This window comes from Oryzias latipes, chromosome 13 (assembly GCF_002234675.1).
Source record: "Oryzias latipes chromosome 13, ASM223467v1".
NCBI lineage: Eukaryota > Metazoa > Chordata > Actinopteri > Beloniformes > Adrianichthyidae > Oryzias > Oryzias latipes.
The window spans coordinates 3,157,873-3,174,092 of NC_019871.2; the positions used below are offsets into that span (position 1 = coordinate 3,157,873).

The 16,220-nt window shown below is 51.0% G+C and overlaps 1 protein-coding gene across 10 annotated transcripts in view; it reads left to right on the forward strand.

Moving 5' to 3' along the window:
• Window positions 1-16,220, forward strand: part of ryr1 (ryanodine receptor 1) — a 119,986-nt gene that overhangs the window by 98,785 nt on the left and 4,981 nt on the right. For 5 of the 10 annotated variants that reach the window (XM_023961413.1, XM_023961415.1, XM_023961414.1 and 2 more), the window contains 8 exons: window positions 297-326; window positions 437-518; window positions 11,387-12,693; window positions 12,778-12,860; window positions 13,930-14,122; window positions 14,250-14,336; window positions 14,464-14,718; window positions 14,796-14,926. In XM_023961413.1, coding sequence (XP_023817181.1) covers window positions 297-326; window positions 437-518; window positions 11,387-12,693; window positions 12,778-12,860; window positions 13,930-14,122; window positions 14,250-14,336; window positions 14,464-14,718; window positions 14,796-14,926 — 2,168 coding nt within the window. The remainder of the gene's footprint in view (window positions 1-296; window positions 327-436; window positions 519-11,386; window positions 12,694-12,777; window positions 12,861-13,929; window positions 14,123-14,249; window positions 14,337-14,463; window positions 14,719-14,795; window positions 14,927-16,220) is intronic. The other 5 variants (XM_023961417.1, XM_023961419.1, XM_023961420.1 and 2 more) reach the window with 1 other exon arrangement.

The window sequence follows — 16,220 nt, forward strand, 5'->3', positions numbered from 1 at the left end:
CTATGTTCCAATTTAATCTGAAGAAGTATTCCGTTGGTAGACCTTATACACTACATGTACATAGTCTATTGTAGACTTGCTGGACTTGTACCCTATACTCAAGTATACGTTGGTAATAAACTTCAAGTGTACTACCTTTTGCCAAGGGTTTTATAGCGATATTTAAGCGGGCAAGCTTTGTAAGACCCATCTATTTGTCTCATTTGTTACCTGGATAAGTCTGCCATGTTTTCAATCACATTTAGTTTAGTATTCATGTTTAAAATAAATGTTCTTTATCTAAAATGCAAACCAAGGATCCCTTTTGGAGTAGAACGTACTCGGAGGTAGTGTACTTCACTTCCATAGCACATTTCATGAAGTCAGTGTAGTCTAGATGTGTCTAAGTACAGATAAAAAACAGTTTTTATCTTTATTGTGTTTGTTTTTGACTCAGGATTCCAGTCAAATTGGACTATTAAAGGAACTGCTGGATTTACAGAAAGACATGGTGGTGATGCTTCTCTCCCTACTTGAAGGTAAGGATGCTTTCCCCTCTTGGTTTTTGTTCCGTCCGCACCTGAGCTTTTTCCCCTTGGTTGTTGCTCACCTGGACTTTGGTGCAGGTCAATTAAGTAAACTCTGGTCTGCTTAAGCCTTAGTCAAACATACTCATACAGGGGTCGACCTGTATGGGTGCTGCAGGTTTTTGGGTTGTCCGGGTCTGTGGAGGGTCATAGATCGGTGTGGCCTCATCTTAAGGGGAGCACAGGTGTGTCTGCAGTTCCCTTGAGCCTCGTTCGACCGCCTCAATGGAACACACTATTGCATTAACAATTTGGCCTTTGCGAGTTCACCAAGCGGTCTTAATATTTTGTGCAGGTCACCTGAGTGCCCCATGCAGGTTTGATCGTTTTTTGCCTAAAGACAGACTAGTCATACCTGTGAGGGTAGTTGCGACTAAGGGTTACAGAACAAGGGTCCAGTTGCAATTGCTGGTTTACTTCAGTGTGAACACAGACCGACTTTGCAGATCAAAGAGATTGGTAACCATAAGCTCTGTTCATTTTGTTTGGGGGTCAAATGCATTCCAAAGCAAAAGATTAATAGCTCGAATATGTTGGAATATGCCTTTGGTGTGAACATGGTTTAGTGAGAAGACTGATTTGTGATATTTGAAGGGCCACGTGGTTTTTCTTCCCTCGTCATAGAATATTTTGGACAATATCGCCCCCAAAAGTTGCTGTTGGAACTGCATGTATTTTCTTGGCAGTGTGGTCCATGCCAGTATCATACATTTGGTTCTCTTAAAATGAACCAGAGTTCGTTTCACCCAATAATCCGGAACAAATTTTCAGTCTGGATGCACCCAGGTGGACCCTGTTTCGGGACCAGGTACCGCTGTCTGACCCATCTTTAGAGGTCAACTTGTCTCTGTTGATTTCAATTGAACTGAGCTTTGGTTCGCTCTGAGTTCCCTTAGTCTGAATAGGCTTCATGCTCTGGGAATTACTTAATATTGTAGTGATCCTGTCGATGTGGCTATCCTGCCCATGGCAGGAATGCATTATGGGAGTTTTCTGTCTGCTTTGTTGAAACCATGAGTGAGTTGGGTATCTCCAGTAAAGACATTTGCAATGTTGGTCTGTTCTGTTTAGTTCTGAAAAGGCCTAATAAATGGTTAATCTGAGGACATTGGACTCTGCCATTTCATTTGTGCCTCCTAAAATAACAGCTGCCTGGGGTCGTGCGGTGTAAGGGGCACGGGTCAGCTCACTTTTTAGCCTGCTAAAACAGTTTAGGCGACAGGCACTAGCACCTTGCTAGTTAGCATAGCTGAGTTCTGCTCCATCCTGACCTACGTGAGAGAGAGCAGCCGCCACATTGGTGTCAGAAGTGGGATTTTGCTGCTGTCAGAAAGACGCAATGATGGAGCAGATAGCTAGTGATATAGAGCGACTTACCCTGGAGAACAGCTTGCTTCGGGAACGCCTGCGACAAGGCACAAGACAAAAGGCCTCGGTACACCGTCAACCGGATGGTACCAGTGCTCCCCGCTTAGCACACCCGGTGACTCGAGCAAGACCTCAAGAAACCTCAATGACTGTTCGAACCCCTCCGGTTGCAGAGCTGAGGAGCAGCATTACTCAAACCCCGGCAAAGCTACCGAGATTTAGCGGCCTGACTCCTCTTGAGCCTTTCCTTGCCCAAGTGGATTTAGCTGCCTTGCATGATGGATGGAGCAGCAGGGAGACGGCTATCCACCTGGCCCTTGCTCTGGAGGGTCCAGCACTTCAGGTCTTAGTAGTCTTGTCTGCAGAAGAACGTAGTGACCTACAAGCCATTACTGGGGCCCTAAACAGAAGGTTTGGCCAAAGAGTGTCCAGTGAGCAGAGCAGAGAGCAGCTGATCAGACGACAGCGACGTAGTGGAGAGAGTCTGGGAGCCTATGCCGCTGACATTCAACTACACATACGACATGGCTACCCTAACTTTCCAAGTGCTGCCAGGGAAGAGCTAAGCCTTCATGCATTTCTGCGGGGTCTGACACCTGAACCTCTGCGCCAACACGTGCGTCTCTCCTTTCCCACTAGCCTGGGGGGGGGCGCTGAAAGGAGCTGAACAGGCGGAGGACGTTTTGTGTGCTGGGTCAACTGAGCGATCTCCACTGGTGAGGGCTGCTGACCATGAGTTGGAGGACTCTGCGCAGGACGAGCTCAGTCAAGCTCAAGCTGTTCGAACCCAACGGCGCCGGATGCCGCCCAATTGCTGCCACCGCTGTGGAGAACCAGGACATTTTGCCAGAGACTGTCCAGCACCCAGTCCCAGAGCCAGACCTCAGGCCCTTCAGGGGAAACACCAGCGGGGTGAGGCAGTAAGGGGATCCTCACCCCAAACCACAACCCCCCTTGGAACCATCACTCCAATGGTAGGTCGCTGTGGCCCAACACGTGGACTATATTTGGACTGTTCCATTGGTGGCCAGCCCTGCAGTGCATTGGTGGACACAGGGTCCACCATCTGTCTTGTGAAGAAGGGACTATTGCCAGGGACATCAGGCTCTCTCCCAGAGGGTTGGATTCATACTGAGACTGCACTGCTCACAGTGACAGGTGAGCGAACCATCATGCCAGGGAAGAAATTGTTATCGGTGGCAGTTGGGGCTATTAAGTCTAAACATGAGTTTTGGCTGGCTGACATCCAAGATGACTGCATTATAGGGCTTGACCTCCTTGGTCGCTGGGGGGCATGCGTTGATGTCCCACAATCCTCACTCTGCATAGACACTGAGGTTATTCAACTGCGATCCGGAAGAGACCACAAGGGAGAGCAACAGAGCACTGCAGCCCAACACAGCAAACCTGCACAAAAACCGCGTCACCATCAGCGCCCACAGAAACACCAAAGAAGCCATGGGGTTCAAATTGTTGCACCTGACCCTTCTCTAATTACTGCTCCATCCCCTGAAACAGTTGCAGCAATTAAGGATATGGAGGATCGCAGCAACACTCACCTTAGCGGGACACAGAAGGAGCAGCTTGGGTGCTTACTCCAAGAGTTTTGGGACATCTTTGCTGCTCGTGAAGAGGATTGCAATAGAACAGGTCTAGTCCAGCACCACATTGACACTGGTGAGGCTAATCCAATCCGCCTTCGCCCTCACCGTCTGCCGCTAGCAAAGCGCCAGGCGGCTGAAGAACTGATCAAAGACATGGCAGCTAACGGCATTATCGAGCCCTCTGACAGCCCCTGGGCTGCACCAGTGGTCATGGTGCGCAAGAAAGGCGGAGGATGGCGTCCATGTGTGGACTACAGACGCCTCAATGCAGTGACTCGTAAAGACTCATATCCCTTGCCCCGCATTGATGACGCACTGGATTATGTGACTGGCTCATGTTGGTTCAGCTCATTGGATTTACGCAGCGGGTACTGGCAGGTGGAGTTGGCACCAGAGGCCCGGCCTAAAACAGCATTTACCATTGGCCAAGGACTATGGCAGTTTAAAGTAATGCCATTTGGGCTGTGTAATGCCCCGGCTACTTTTGAGAGGCTTATGGAACGGGTTCTTAAAGACATTCCCCGCACACGCTGTGTAGTATACCTGGATGACTTGCTGGTCCATGCCCAGAACTTCACAGAAGCAGTCCACAATGTGCGTGAAGTATTTCTAGCCATTCGCCAGGCTGGGTTACGACTAAACCCAGCCAAGTGCACCCTTTTGGCCCGCAAAACACAGTTCCTAGGGCATGTCATCAGCGAGAGTGGAGTGGCAACTGACCCTGCTAAGGTCGTCGCAGTAAGGGATTGGCCCACACCATCAAACACCTCAGAGCTACGAAGCTTTCTTGGCTTGGCGTCGTACTACCGCCGCTTCGTAAAGGATTTTGCCACCATTGCCAATCCCTTGCACCGGTTAACAGACAAAGGCAAGCGTTTTGAATGGTCTGAGGGGTGCGCAGCAGCCTTTCAGCGGCTAAAGTCTGCCCTTGCTGATGCTCCTGTACTGGCTTATCCTGACCCTGGTCAGCCGTTCACTTTGGACACTGATGCAAGCAACGTGGGGGTAGGAGCCGTACTCTCCCAGCAGCACGAAACTGGTGAACGGGTTGTGGCCTACTACAGCTGCAGCTTAAGTCGGCCCGAGAGAAATTACTGCGTCACAAGACGGGAGTTGCTGGCTATAATTTTGGCAGTGAGGCACTTTCGGCCTTACCTCCTTGGCACAAAGTTCACGCTTCGAACTGACCATGCCAGCCTTACCTGGATGTTAAACTTTAAACAGCCCGAGGGCCAGGTGGCAAGGTGGTTGGAGATCCTGCAGGAATATGATTTTGAGGTCCAGCATCGCCCAGGACATCAACACAGCAATGCTGATGCTCTCTCCAGGCGCCCCTGCTTCACTGATGAGTGTCGCCATTGCCTTCGTCAAGAGGAACGAGAACTGGGACCCTTGGCAGCTGCAGCCTATCCAGCTATCACCATCCCTGAAAGGGAACCATTTTCTATAGAACAGCTCAAAGAGCAGCAAAAGGCTGATCAGGTGCTGGCCGAGGTGAGGGGTTGGCTGGAGGCCCAGAGGCGACCAGACTGGCAAGCTGTGTCTTTCCAAGGACCAGAGCTGAAAGTATTGCACTCCCAGTGGGGCAGTCTGGAGCTTCACAACGACGTTCTCTACAGGCGGTGGCAGGCACCAGGTGCAGGTGTTGACCGTGTTCAACTCCTGGTGCCCCGCAACCTTCGCCAAGATGTCCTCCATTGGATTCATGGTGCAGCTGGGACAGGGCATTTTGGAAACAACAAAACAGTGCGACGGCTCAGACAAAGGTTTTACTGGCCAGGTTGTCGACAAGATGCTGAACTGTTCGTCCACTGCTGCGACACCTGCACTGCGCAGAAAGGACCTAACCAGCGTTCCCGAGGGCCCCTACAACAGTACTTGGTGGGAGCACCAATGGAGAGGGTTTGTGTGGACATTTTAGGCCCTTTTCCTACCACTGAGACTGGCAACCGATACGTCCTGGTAGCCATGGACTACTTCACTAAATGGCCAGAGGCATATGCGGTCCCAGATCAGAATGCCACCACGTCTGCACAAAGGTTGGTGGATGAGATGTTCTCCCGGTTTGGAGTTCCTGAGGAGCTACACAGTGATCAGGGACGGAACTTTGAGAGTCGGCTGTTTGCTGAAGTGTGCCAGCGCCTGGGGATTAAAAAGACTAGGACCACACCTCTTCATCCCCAAAGCGATGGGTTGGTGGAGCGGTTTAACCGCACTTTGGCCACTCAACTTGCTATTCTTACCAGCCGTCACCAGAGAGACTGGGACCAGCACTTGCCCCTTGTGTTGTGGGCTTACCGCACTGCTGTTCAGGAGTCCAGTCAGTGCACTCCAGCGGCCCTAATGTTTGGAAGGGAACTACGAACACCGGTGGAGTTGGTGTTTGGGCCTCCACCCGAGCCTGAGATTGCGGGTGGCCCTGAACTGGATTATTTGCGGCGGTTGAGAGGGCGGCTTGATGAGGTGCATCGAATGGCGCGAGAGACTCTACAGAACGCTGGAGCTCGTCAGAAGCGGGCGTATGATTCCAGGGCACATGGACCATCTCTTGCACCTGGGGACCAAGTCTGGGTATACTGCCCAGTGAGGAAACGGGGGCTTTCCCCCAAATTGACACATCACTGGCAGGGACCTGGGGAGATCATGGGCCAGATCTCTGATGTGGTGTTCCGGGTCCGCCTGCCAGGTCGTGGACGGCAGGTGGTTCTCCATAAAGACCGGTTAGCACCATACAGACCCATGTCCCCTCTGCAGCGGACTGACGGGGTTGTTGAAAGCCCCATGCCCCTCAGCATTGAGGCAGAGAATGGTGGAAGCAGACTCAGGGCTGGGCCTGGTCCTGGTGACACACCAAAGAGAAGACCAGTGCGTGTTCGCCGCCATCCTGTATACTTACAAGATTTTGAACTTGATGACATTTAAGGGTTGTGAGGACACTTAACCCTCTGAGAGGGGGGCTGTGTAGTGATCCTGTCGATGTGGCTATCCTGCCCATGGCAGGAATGCATTATGGGAGTTTTCTGTCTGCTTTGTTGAAACCATGAGTGAGTTGGGTATCTCCAGTAAAGACATTTGCAATGTTGGTCTGTTCTGTTTAGTTCTGAAAAGGCCTAATAAATGGTTAATCTGAGGACATTGGACTCTGCCATTTCATTTGTGCCTCCTAAAATAACAGCTGCCTGGGGTCGTGCGGTGTAAGGGGCACGGGTCAGCTCACTTTTTAGCCTGCTAAAACAGTTTAGGCGACAGGCACTAGCACCTTGCTAGTTAGCATAGCTGAGTTGTGCTCCATCCTGACCTACGTGAGAGAGAGCAGCCGCCACAATATAAACAAAGTAGGAATGTAGCAACCATGATGTTGAGACACAGCAACTCATTGAAATGTGGTCGGATAAATGCAGGTTCATTCAAATAACTTCCAATGTCACAGAGTCCTACAGTCTATATGTCATAAACACCTATCAGCGTACCTTCATTGCCGCTGTTTCCTCAGTGACCGTCTTGCAGCACGCCTTTGCCAAACCAAAGTAGCAACTAAAAAGTTCAATACAATTTTATTTGTATAGCCCAAAATCACAACAGTCGTCTAGATGGGCTTCGAAGTAAAACATGAACTCAAAAGGATCACGAATACAAAGAGTTAAATAGGAAAATACTAAAGTGAATTAACAAACTGACTAAGCAAATTACTGGCATCCCTGCCCTTAGACCCTCCTTCGCGGTAAGGAAAAACGAAGAAACCTCAGGGGTGCCCACATGAAGGAGGGATCCTCCCCCAGGACAGACAGGCGATTTACCAGAACTCTTAGAGAAGAATTAACTTATCTAAATATACAACTACATATATAAAGTCCAGCAGACGAGCTTCATCCAGCTGTGGTTGGGGGGACGGTCAAAGGCGCGAGTCGAGCCGGAGACAGGAACCACAGCCAGGTGTAGGAGCAGGAGCAGAGACAAGGTACTCGGTCAGGTACAGAGCAGAGACGAGCTAGAGATGAGCCAGAGGCAGGATCCACAGCCAGGTGTAGGAGCAGGAGCAGAGATGAGGTACTCGGTCAGGTACAGAGCAGAGACGAGCTAGAGATGAGCCAGAGGCAGGATCCACAGCCAGGTGTAGGAGTGGAGCAAAGGCGAGGTAGACGGTCAGGAACTGGAGCACGGATGAGCCAACTGGAGTCTGGAAGCACTCCCACTCCCCAGGAGGGGAGAGGAAAAGAGGGACAATACATGAATCGCACTGCACCAAACAGAGGCATGGAGAACTAAATGATGAATAATGATCAGGAGTGGAGGAGAGGAAGGGTAGAAGTAGAAAAGAAAAGAAGACAGAACCCCAGTGCACCATAGTGACCCCAGCTTCAACTTCTAGCAGCCTTTTAAAAGAAATAGTTATTATTAGGTTTAATTTAAACAAATTAACATTAAGTTAAATAATCTCTGAATACTAACTAGTCTGACAATAAGCCTGTCCAAAGAGGAATGTTTTCAGTCTAACTTTGAATGTAGAAACTGAGTCGGCCTCTCTTCCATGAGCCGGGAGTTTATTCCATAGAACAGGGGCTTGGTGACTAAACGCTCTACCTCCAACCGTACTTTTACTAATTCTAGGAACCAAAAGCAGTCCTGCATTTTGCGAGCGAAGTGTTCTTATTGGATGGTAAGGGACTATGAGGTCCTTAATATAGGACAGGGCCATTCCATGTAAGGCCTTATAGGTTAACAGGAGGATCTTGAACTTGATTCTAGAATCAACTGGGAGCCAATGGCAAAAGTGTTGCCACTGACGTTGATACAGACATTCAAAATTGGTTAGCAAAATTTAAAGTTTGAATAGGTGAAGTATTTTGACAAGGATTGCAAAGGGCAGGACTTTCATTATTCTTTCTCTCGTTGCTTTGCTCCACCCTCCTAATTCCTGGCCCATGACTGAAGAGATCTTTGGTCACGTGGTTTTGTTTACAATCTTTAGTTTTAAACAGGAAAGCCTGCTTGACGGCAATTCAGGATTCAGTCAAGACCAACGGACTTTTGCAGTGCCTGGCGGGGGGTGGTGGGGGCTCCGTTGGTCGGGGGTCGGGTCCGGCGCCGGGGTGGGGCGGGCTGGGGCGCTGCGTGGTCCTCTGGGCTTGGGTGTGGGGGTGCGTGGTGGGGGGGTGGGGTGGTGTTCTGGCTTGGCTTGGGGGGGTGGTCCCTTTGCCTGTGCTGGGGGGGGTTGGCGGGGGGCGCTGCTCGGGGGGGGGGGGGGGGGCGGGCAGCGGCGCTGGATGGGCTTCCCATCTACGCCTGGGGCTGGGATCAGCCCTTCCCTGGCTCTGGGGCGGGACGGGACAACCCTCTTGGGGCCCCCGGGCGCTCTGGGTGTCATCCGCTTCGGCTGCGGGGTCTGGGGTGGGGTGGGGTGGGGGGTCTTGTCGGCCCTGTCCTGTGGGGGGCCATTCTGGGGGAGGGGGGGGCCACTATTGGTACGGGGCAGGGGGGGTTGACGGGTCGGGGTCTCCGCTGAGGCCATCGGCGGTTTCCCGGGCCGGTTGGCTGCCTCGGTCCCGTCGAGGCCTGACCAGAGCTCTTCTAGGGCCGGCGTTTGGGGGTGGGGCCCTGGGCTTGCTCTGGGGGGAGCCGGCGCTTTCTGGCTCCTCTCCCTCTGTGTGGGGTGGGTGGTGCTGGGCCTGGGGTGTCGACGCCTCCGGGGGTGGGGCCCCTGGGCTGGGTGGGCCTGGCCCCCTTGCTGGGGGGGGGGGGGGGGGCGGGGGACAGCTGTTTGACCACCGGGGGACAGTCTACCAGCTGTCCCCAACTCACCCCCTTCCTCATATAACCTCATAATAGGGTGAGGGGGTGGGGGGCTTAGCCTGCGATGAGCCTTGGGGGGGGGGGTTTACTAGGCAGTGGCCCCCCCTCCTATGGTTGCCGTATGGAGTGGGCCCCCCCTCTTTCGGTTTTATTTGCACCTTAGACATGTAGGGCCCTTGGTAGGGGGGGTGCTTGGACATCACTGCCAGCAAGCAGCAGATGTCCTCCTAGCACCCTACCCGCCAATTTTTACCGCACCTTAGACATTTAGGGCCCCTTGGTGGGGGGGGTGAGGGGACATCACTGTGAGTAATCAGGAGATGTCCCCTTAGTGCCCTACCCGCCAATTTTAACTGCACCCCCCTTAGTACACACACCCCTCCCCCCTCAATATATACATCCCAACATAAACACACACACATGCACACACACACCCTCTTAAACACATACACGCACACACATTTTGCAAGGAAGGTGGGACCTAGGACCATCTGTCCCCTGCCTCTTCCCTGGTGGGGGGTACGGGCCCCTTTGCAACGGCGGCCGTGTCCCCGGGGTGCCGGCTTCCTGGGCCCGGCGGTGCTCTCTCCGCGCGGTGGGGGGGTTCACATTACATCTGAGCCGGGGGTGTTGGTGTCCCTGGGGGGTGGGTTCTGGTCCTTGCTCCTGAGCGCTGGGCCCCGCCAAATTTCCAACTGTGGCCGAGCCTGGTCGGGCCATATTTACAACACCCCTTGTGGGCCCTCTTTTTTCCCCGGGGTTCCCCCCTCCTGGGCGGGGGCGGCGGGCCCCTGCCTTGCTCCTCCCTGGACCAACCGTGGGCCGGGCGGATGGCTGCCTGGACTGCGGAGCGGGTGTCCCTTGGGGGGTCCTGGCTCGTACCTGGGGTTGGGGCGGGGGGATGCCCAGAACTCCTGGGTGGTGGTGGGGTGCTCGTCTGGGGCTGTGGGCGTCCCTCTCCGGTGGGGCCCTGCGTTGGGTTCTCCCGGCGCGGCGGGGGGGCTGTTCTCCTGGTTGGGCTGGGGCGGCCCTCTCTTTCCCTCCGTGCCTCCCTGCTCTCTGGCTCTGGGGGCCTTGCGGCGGTCCTGCTGGCCCTGGCCTGGGTGGCGGGCTTGGTCGCCCGGGCGGCGGTTGTTCCCTGCCGGTTTCCGTGTGGCGTGGGGGGGATTCCAGCTGCCGCTGCTGCTGCGGTGGGGGTCTTGGGGTGGGGATGGCTGGGCGCTCTCCCTCCTTCTTTACACATTCCACCATCCATTTTAGAAGAACATGAGCACTCACCTGAGCACGGGTGTTGGCTCACCTTTGCACTGGCGGTTTGCGTGACTGAATGACTGAAATGTTTCACACTAGTTGGTTTTAAGGCATAAGTATGCGTGTGAGCACTATCTGTTTTGTGTACATGTCGACAGATGGACATTTTTGCAGCTAGCAGGTGTGTTTGACACTTGGGTGTGTGTGTGGACAGGCTCCGCCCTTTTTGTACTGCATTTGAGCCTTACCATGGTGATTAACAACCAGTAAACTTGTTGCTTTATGCTGCTTCATGGTCTTATCCCCCTTCCCCTCCTACTATCACCCTCCTTCCCCCCCTCTCTCTAACGTCCCTCTCTCTTCTTCCCCTCTTTCCTTTTCCGTCCGGTCCAACACCAAAGATCTTCAAACATGTTTGAAATTAATAAAGTTTGGCCTCAATTACAAAAGGGGTTTATTCAGACATACCTTTGGTTTGTCTGAAGATTAATAACCCCTCTTGTTAAAGTAAAATATGTCCAACACAAGAGGCCCTCAGCTCTCATCTGTTTGCCCAGCTGTTGGACAGGACAAGGTAAAAAAAAAAAAAAAAAAAAAAAAAGACCAACGGACTTTTAAAGTCTGAATACACCCTCAGTGTGCTCCTTTCTTTTGTGAAATCAATTAAATCAAACTATGAAATTGATCAGCATTCCATTTGAAACGTGATTCTGAGAGTATTCCAGCGTGAAAACAACCAAAGATTTTCTCCTCTCCTCTTCTTGACTCAGTTTGACTGTAAACCTTCTGTCTCCTGTCACTCTGTAGGTAACATTGTAAATGGAACCATTGCCAGGCAGATGGTTGACATGTTGGTGGAGTCCTCCAGCAACGTGGAGATGATCCTCAAGTTTTTTGACATGTTCCTCAAGCTCAAGGACATAGTGGCGTCTGACGCCTTCCGTGACTATGTGACTGACCCGCGTGGGCTTATTTCCAAGAAAGACTTCTCCAAGGCCATGGACAGTCAGAAACAGTACTCTCCTTCCGAAATCCAGTTCCTCCTCTCTTGCTCGGAAGCAGATGAGAATGAGATGATCAACTTTGAGGAGTTTGCAGATCGTTTCCAAGAGCCAGCAAAAGACATTGGCTTCAACATTGCAGTTCTTCTCACCAATCTATCAGAGCACGTTCCTCATGACACTCGCCTTCAGAACTTTTTGGAACAGGCCGAAAGCGTGCTCAACTACTTCCGCCCTTTCCTAGGCCGTATCGAGATCATGGGAGCCAGCAGGAAGATCGAGCGCATTTATTTTGAGATCAGCGAGGCCAACCGCAACCAGTGGGAGATGCCGCAGGTCAGAGAGTCCAAGCGACAGTTCATCTTCGACGTGGTCAACGAGGGCTGTGAGAGCGAGAAGATGGAGATGTTTGTGAACTTCTGCGAGGACACCATTTTTGAGATGAACATCGCGGCGTCTATCTCTGAGCCCGAGGGAGAACCCGAGGAAAAAGACGATGATGAAGAAGAGGAGGAAGGTGGGGCAGAGGAGGAGTCTGGAGAAGGAGAAGAAGGCAATGGGGAGGCCCACGTTCCAGAGTCCACTTCTGCTTTTGCAGATTTCCTTAAAAGTGTGATGAACTTCTTTCATATGTTCACCTTCCGTAATCTGCGACGTCGGTATCGCAAGCTGAGGAGAATGACCATAAAGGAGATGGTGATCGGCCTGGTGACCTTCATCTACACTGTTCTGATGGGCATCTTGATATTTGTCTACAACATATGTAAGGGATTCTTCACGCTCATATGGAAAGCATTGTTTGGTGGAGGCCTGGTGGAGGGGGCCAAGAAGATGACGGTCACAGAAATTCTAGCCAGCATGCCAGATCCAACCCAGGACGAAGTTCATGATGAGCTGCCACCTGAACCTGGAGCTCGAGAGGTTCAAGATGCAGAAGGAGGTGCAGAACATTTGGATACTGTAGGGGGAGAGGAGGAGGAAGAGGATGGAGAAGAGGGTGAAGGTGGACGCCTGCCGGGTTTCAACACTCCTGGAGGACTTGGAGACTTTGGAGAGACGACAACTGAAGAGCCACCGACTCCAGAGGGGACACCACTGCTGAAGAGAAAGCTGGTTTGTTCGTGTGGTTGACTCTAGTTCTTTCATTTCCATTCTCCACCTTGTTGGTTTGTTGATTATAAACTATCGTCCAAGCAGCTGGCTGCTGCCACTGAAGGACAAGGTGAGGAAGAAAGAGTTGAGCCTGGAGAAGAAGTTCCCCAGGAGACTGAGAAGGCTGAGTGAGTCTTCTGCTTCTCTTTTCTAAACTCCTTTTTCTGCAATTATGTCATCAGTGTTAGCTAGCTCCAAGTTTTGGTTTGCTCTGTGGTGAAAAAAGGGTTGACTTGAAAGATAAATCTCTCAGGTTATCGGACAATCCGAGTACCTGTAATCCTAAATGGTTTAAAGCCTTACCTATATGAACCCACAAGGGGGTTTGACCCATACAGCTGCTGCAGGTTTATGGATTATCCAGACCCGTGGAGGGTCTTAGAGAGGAGTGTTAGCCTTTAGCTCTAGTGTTTACATTCTTTTGACTGCTGTAACTCTTTAACTTTTGATGCAATCAAAGTAATTCCATTGGGTCCTGAAGCAGAGATCAGATGTTTTGTGCTGATGTGAAATACTTTATCAATAATGTGTTGCATATTTGGGCCAAGTCGCTGTGAAAAGTTGCTTTGCTTTGTGCCAAAATCAATTGATTTACGTTGATCACATGAACGGCTAAGGAGTTGGGCTACGTCAAAGAGTGTGTTATCTAGGTGTTAAGGGGAGAGCAGGTGTGTCTCACGGTTTCCCTGAGACTCGTACGTCCACTTTAAGGGACATAAAGAAAATGGAAAGTACCGTTGTTGTTAGTATGTCATGAAGTATTCATTAGGCAAATGGCAGTTGCACACACTTATGACGTACCGTTGGTGCTTTCATACGGTGTCTTTATACCACACCTTAGTAAGTTATAGTCCCTTACTGACCATGGATAAATACCACACACACACACAGGCCGTGCACGTGATACGTAAGCGGCAGGAGATTGAAAAAAGAAAAGATCCATACAACGCACCTGCGTCTCACCTACCTGTGTTCACTACGACCCGCCGCTCACAGCATTACTGTAGAAAAAAATGTGTATGAACATTTTCTCTCTACAGGTTCACTTAGCGGTCTACCAGGTTGATTTTTTGGATATTTTTTGCCCAATGGACGGATGGACGGATGGATGGATGGATGCTTGTTTGTGTCTGCATGCAGACACAAAAGAACCTTTTTGAGTGTTCAGATGTAAACAACAGAGTTTTGTCTCCCCAGCGTTGAGAATGGAGAGAAGGCGGACAAAGCAGAACCTGTAGCTGAGGTGAAGGAGGAGGAGCCTGAGAAAAAGGAGGAGCCTGAAATAGAGGAGGAGAAAGCAGTAAAGACGAAGGCAAAGAAGGAGAAGAAACCTGCAGGGGAGGGCTTTGAGCTGTGGAATGAGCTGGAGGTTCAGAGGATTAAATTCATGGTGAGCTGTTCCTGCAGTTCAAATATGCCTTCAACCTCAAGGAAGATCAAGAAAGTCTACCTGGTTGTTTGTGTCTCAGACTATTAAAAGCATTCGTTGACGTTTAATCGTCTTTGTTTCCTCACAGAATTATCTTTCTCGCAATTTCTACAACCTGCGGTTCTTGGCTCTTTTCATCGCCTTCGCCCTCAACTTCATCCTGCTCTTCTACAAGGTCTGTGAGGTTCTCGGTGGCAGAGCTGGAGCGACCATCAGAATGATGGCATGCCACCTGCGGGAGGCAGAAGTCAGTTTTGCGCCGATTGTTTTGAAATGACAAGCTTTTTTTTTTCCCTTCACAGGTGTCTGACAGTCCTCCAGGTGAGGAGGACTTTGAAGGATCTGGTCTGTTTGAGGGCTCCGGCTTGTTTGAAGGCTCCGGAGCTGAGGAGGAAGGCTCTGGGTTAGAGGAAGGGGGAGAAGATGAGGACGAAGAGGGCCCTTTGTACTACTTCTTGGAGGAGAGCACCGGCTACATGGAGCCGGCTTTGGCTTTCCTCTCTATCAGCCACACCATCATTTCCTTCCTCTGCATCATCGGCTACAACTGTTTGAAGGTGTGGCTTGTGGTCCAGCAGAACCCTCTCCCTTCACTCTTTCATGTTTATCTTCTTCACTTCCTCCACCGCTCCAGGTTCCTCTGGTCATCTTCAAAAGAGAGAAGGAGCTGGCCAGAAAGCTGGAGTTTGATGGTCTCTACGTCACCGAGCAGCCGGAGGATGACGACATCAAGGGCCAGTGGGACCGTTTGGTGCTCAACACTCCGTAAGCGATGACCAATTCAACAACACTACAGCCGTCATGAAGTGCCTTGAAATATATAAGAAGGAGAGACATGAGGCTTTATGAAGGCTAGTATAGCTGGTCTGGATGTTCAGACCAATCGTTGCATCTCAGAGTTCTGACCATCTTTAATCACGTTTTTATAAGCTGCAAGATCCACCGGGGAGGTCCTTTATCACTTTCTCTAATCACTTTAGACTTAAAGTGATTTAGCGCCTCAACAAGACTGCAGTCAAACAAGGCGCCGTACATTAAAACACAACACATTAACAAATACAACTGCCACTGCGGCACGGGGAGGCAGAAATGGTTGGCATGGTCATAAATGTAGACGGCTGCCGTCAGGTAGGGATAATTGCAAAATCGGTGACAGCTGGGCGGCCACAGGGTGGTGGCTTGCGGATCGCCGGCCGGCAGCTGCTTTTTGTAAATGTCTCCGGACAGCGGCGGTGTATATCGAGGGCCACCAGCTGCCCGGTAGCCCGGGGGCATATTAAAGGCTGATCTGCCACCGTGCTACCTCGAGATGTGCCCAAGGCGGTCACCGACCGATGTCAACTTTTAGAGAAAAATCGTCCAGTTGCCGTAAAATGTTAACTTTTTCTTAAAACCGCCCGGCCATCGCGCGGGATGTAAAAATACGACCACCGGCTCCCGATGACCAATTCCGCCGCACGGTTACCGGACGAATTTTTCCTGAAAAACTTGCATTGAGGTCGCCATGCCGTGGCATTTTGGGATATGTGAAAAGTAAAACATTAAACAAAGGTCTAAAATATAATGACTTTGATAAAAGACAAAGAGAAAACAAGAGTGCGTCATGTAGGGATGGCACTACATCGCTGTGCCAGGTTGGAACCGTATAAAAACGCAGATTTTGTTGTTTTAGTGCTGTGCTTTATTTCGGACACATCAATCACTCGTCGTCTTTCCAGCAATTTTGGGCCGGCTCAAGTCAGAATGGGTGAGACAATGGGGGGGGGCGGAGCTTTAGTGAGCATCAATCCACACAGGTTTTTCGCAGAGAATTCTTGGTAATTTCAAGTGCACTCGATTTAAGAATTGTAGATTCGGACAACACTACAAAATGGTGAACTATATATTATTGGGGTGGGAATTCTGACACAGGGCACATGTAATGGATAGGACAGGAAGTTCAGTTCCTCAGGTGCCTTGGAGAGGATGGTAACCAGTCCAGATACCTAAAAACCTTAGGCCAGGGAAATTCACCTCAGAGTGGTCGGTTCACCACAAAAACCCAACCGGCTTAGATCTA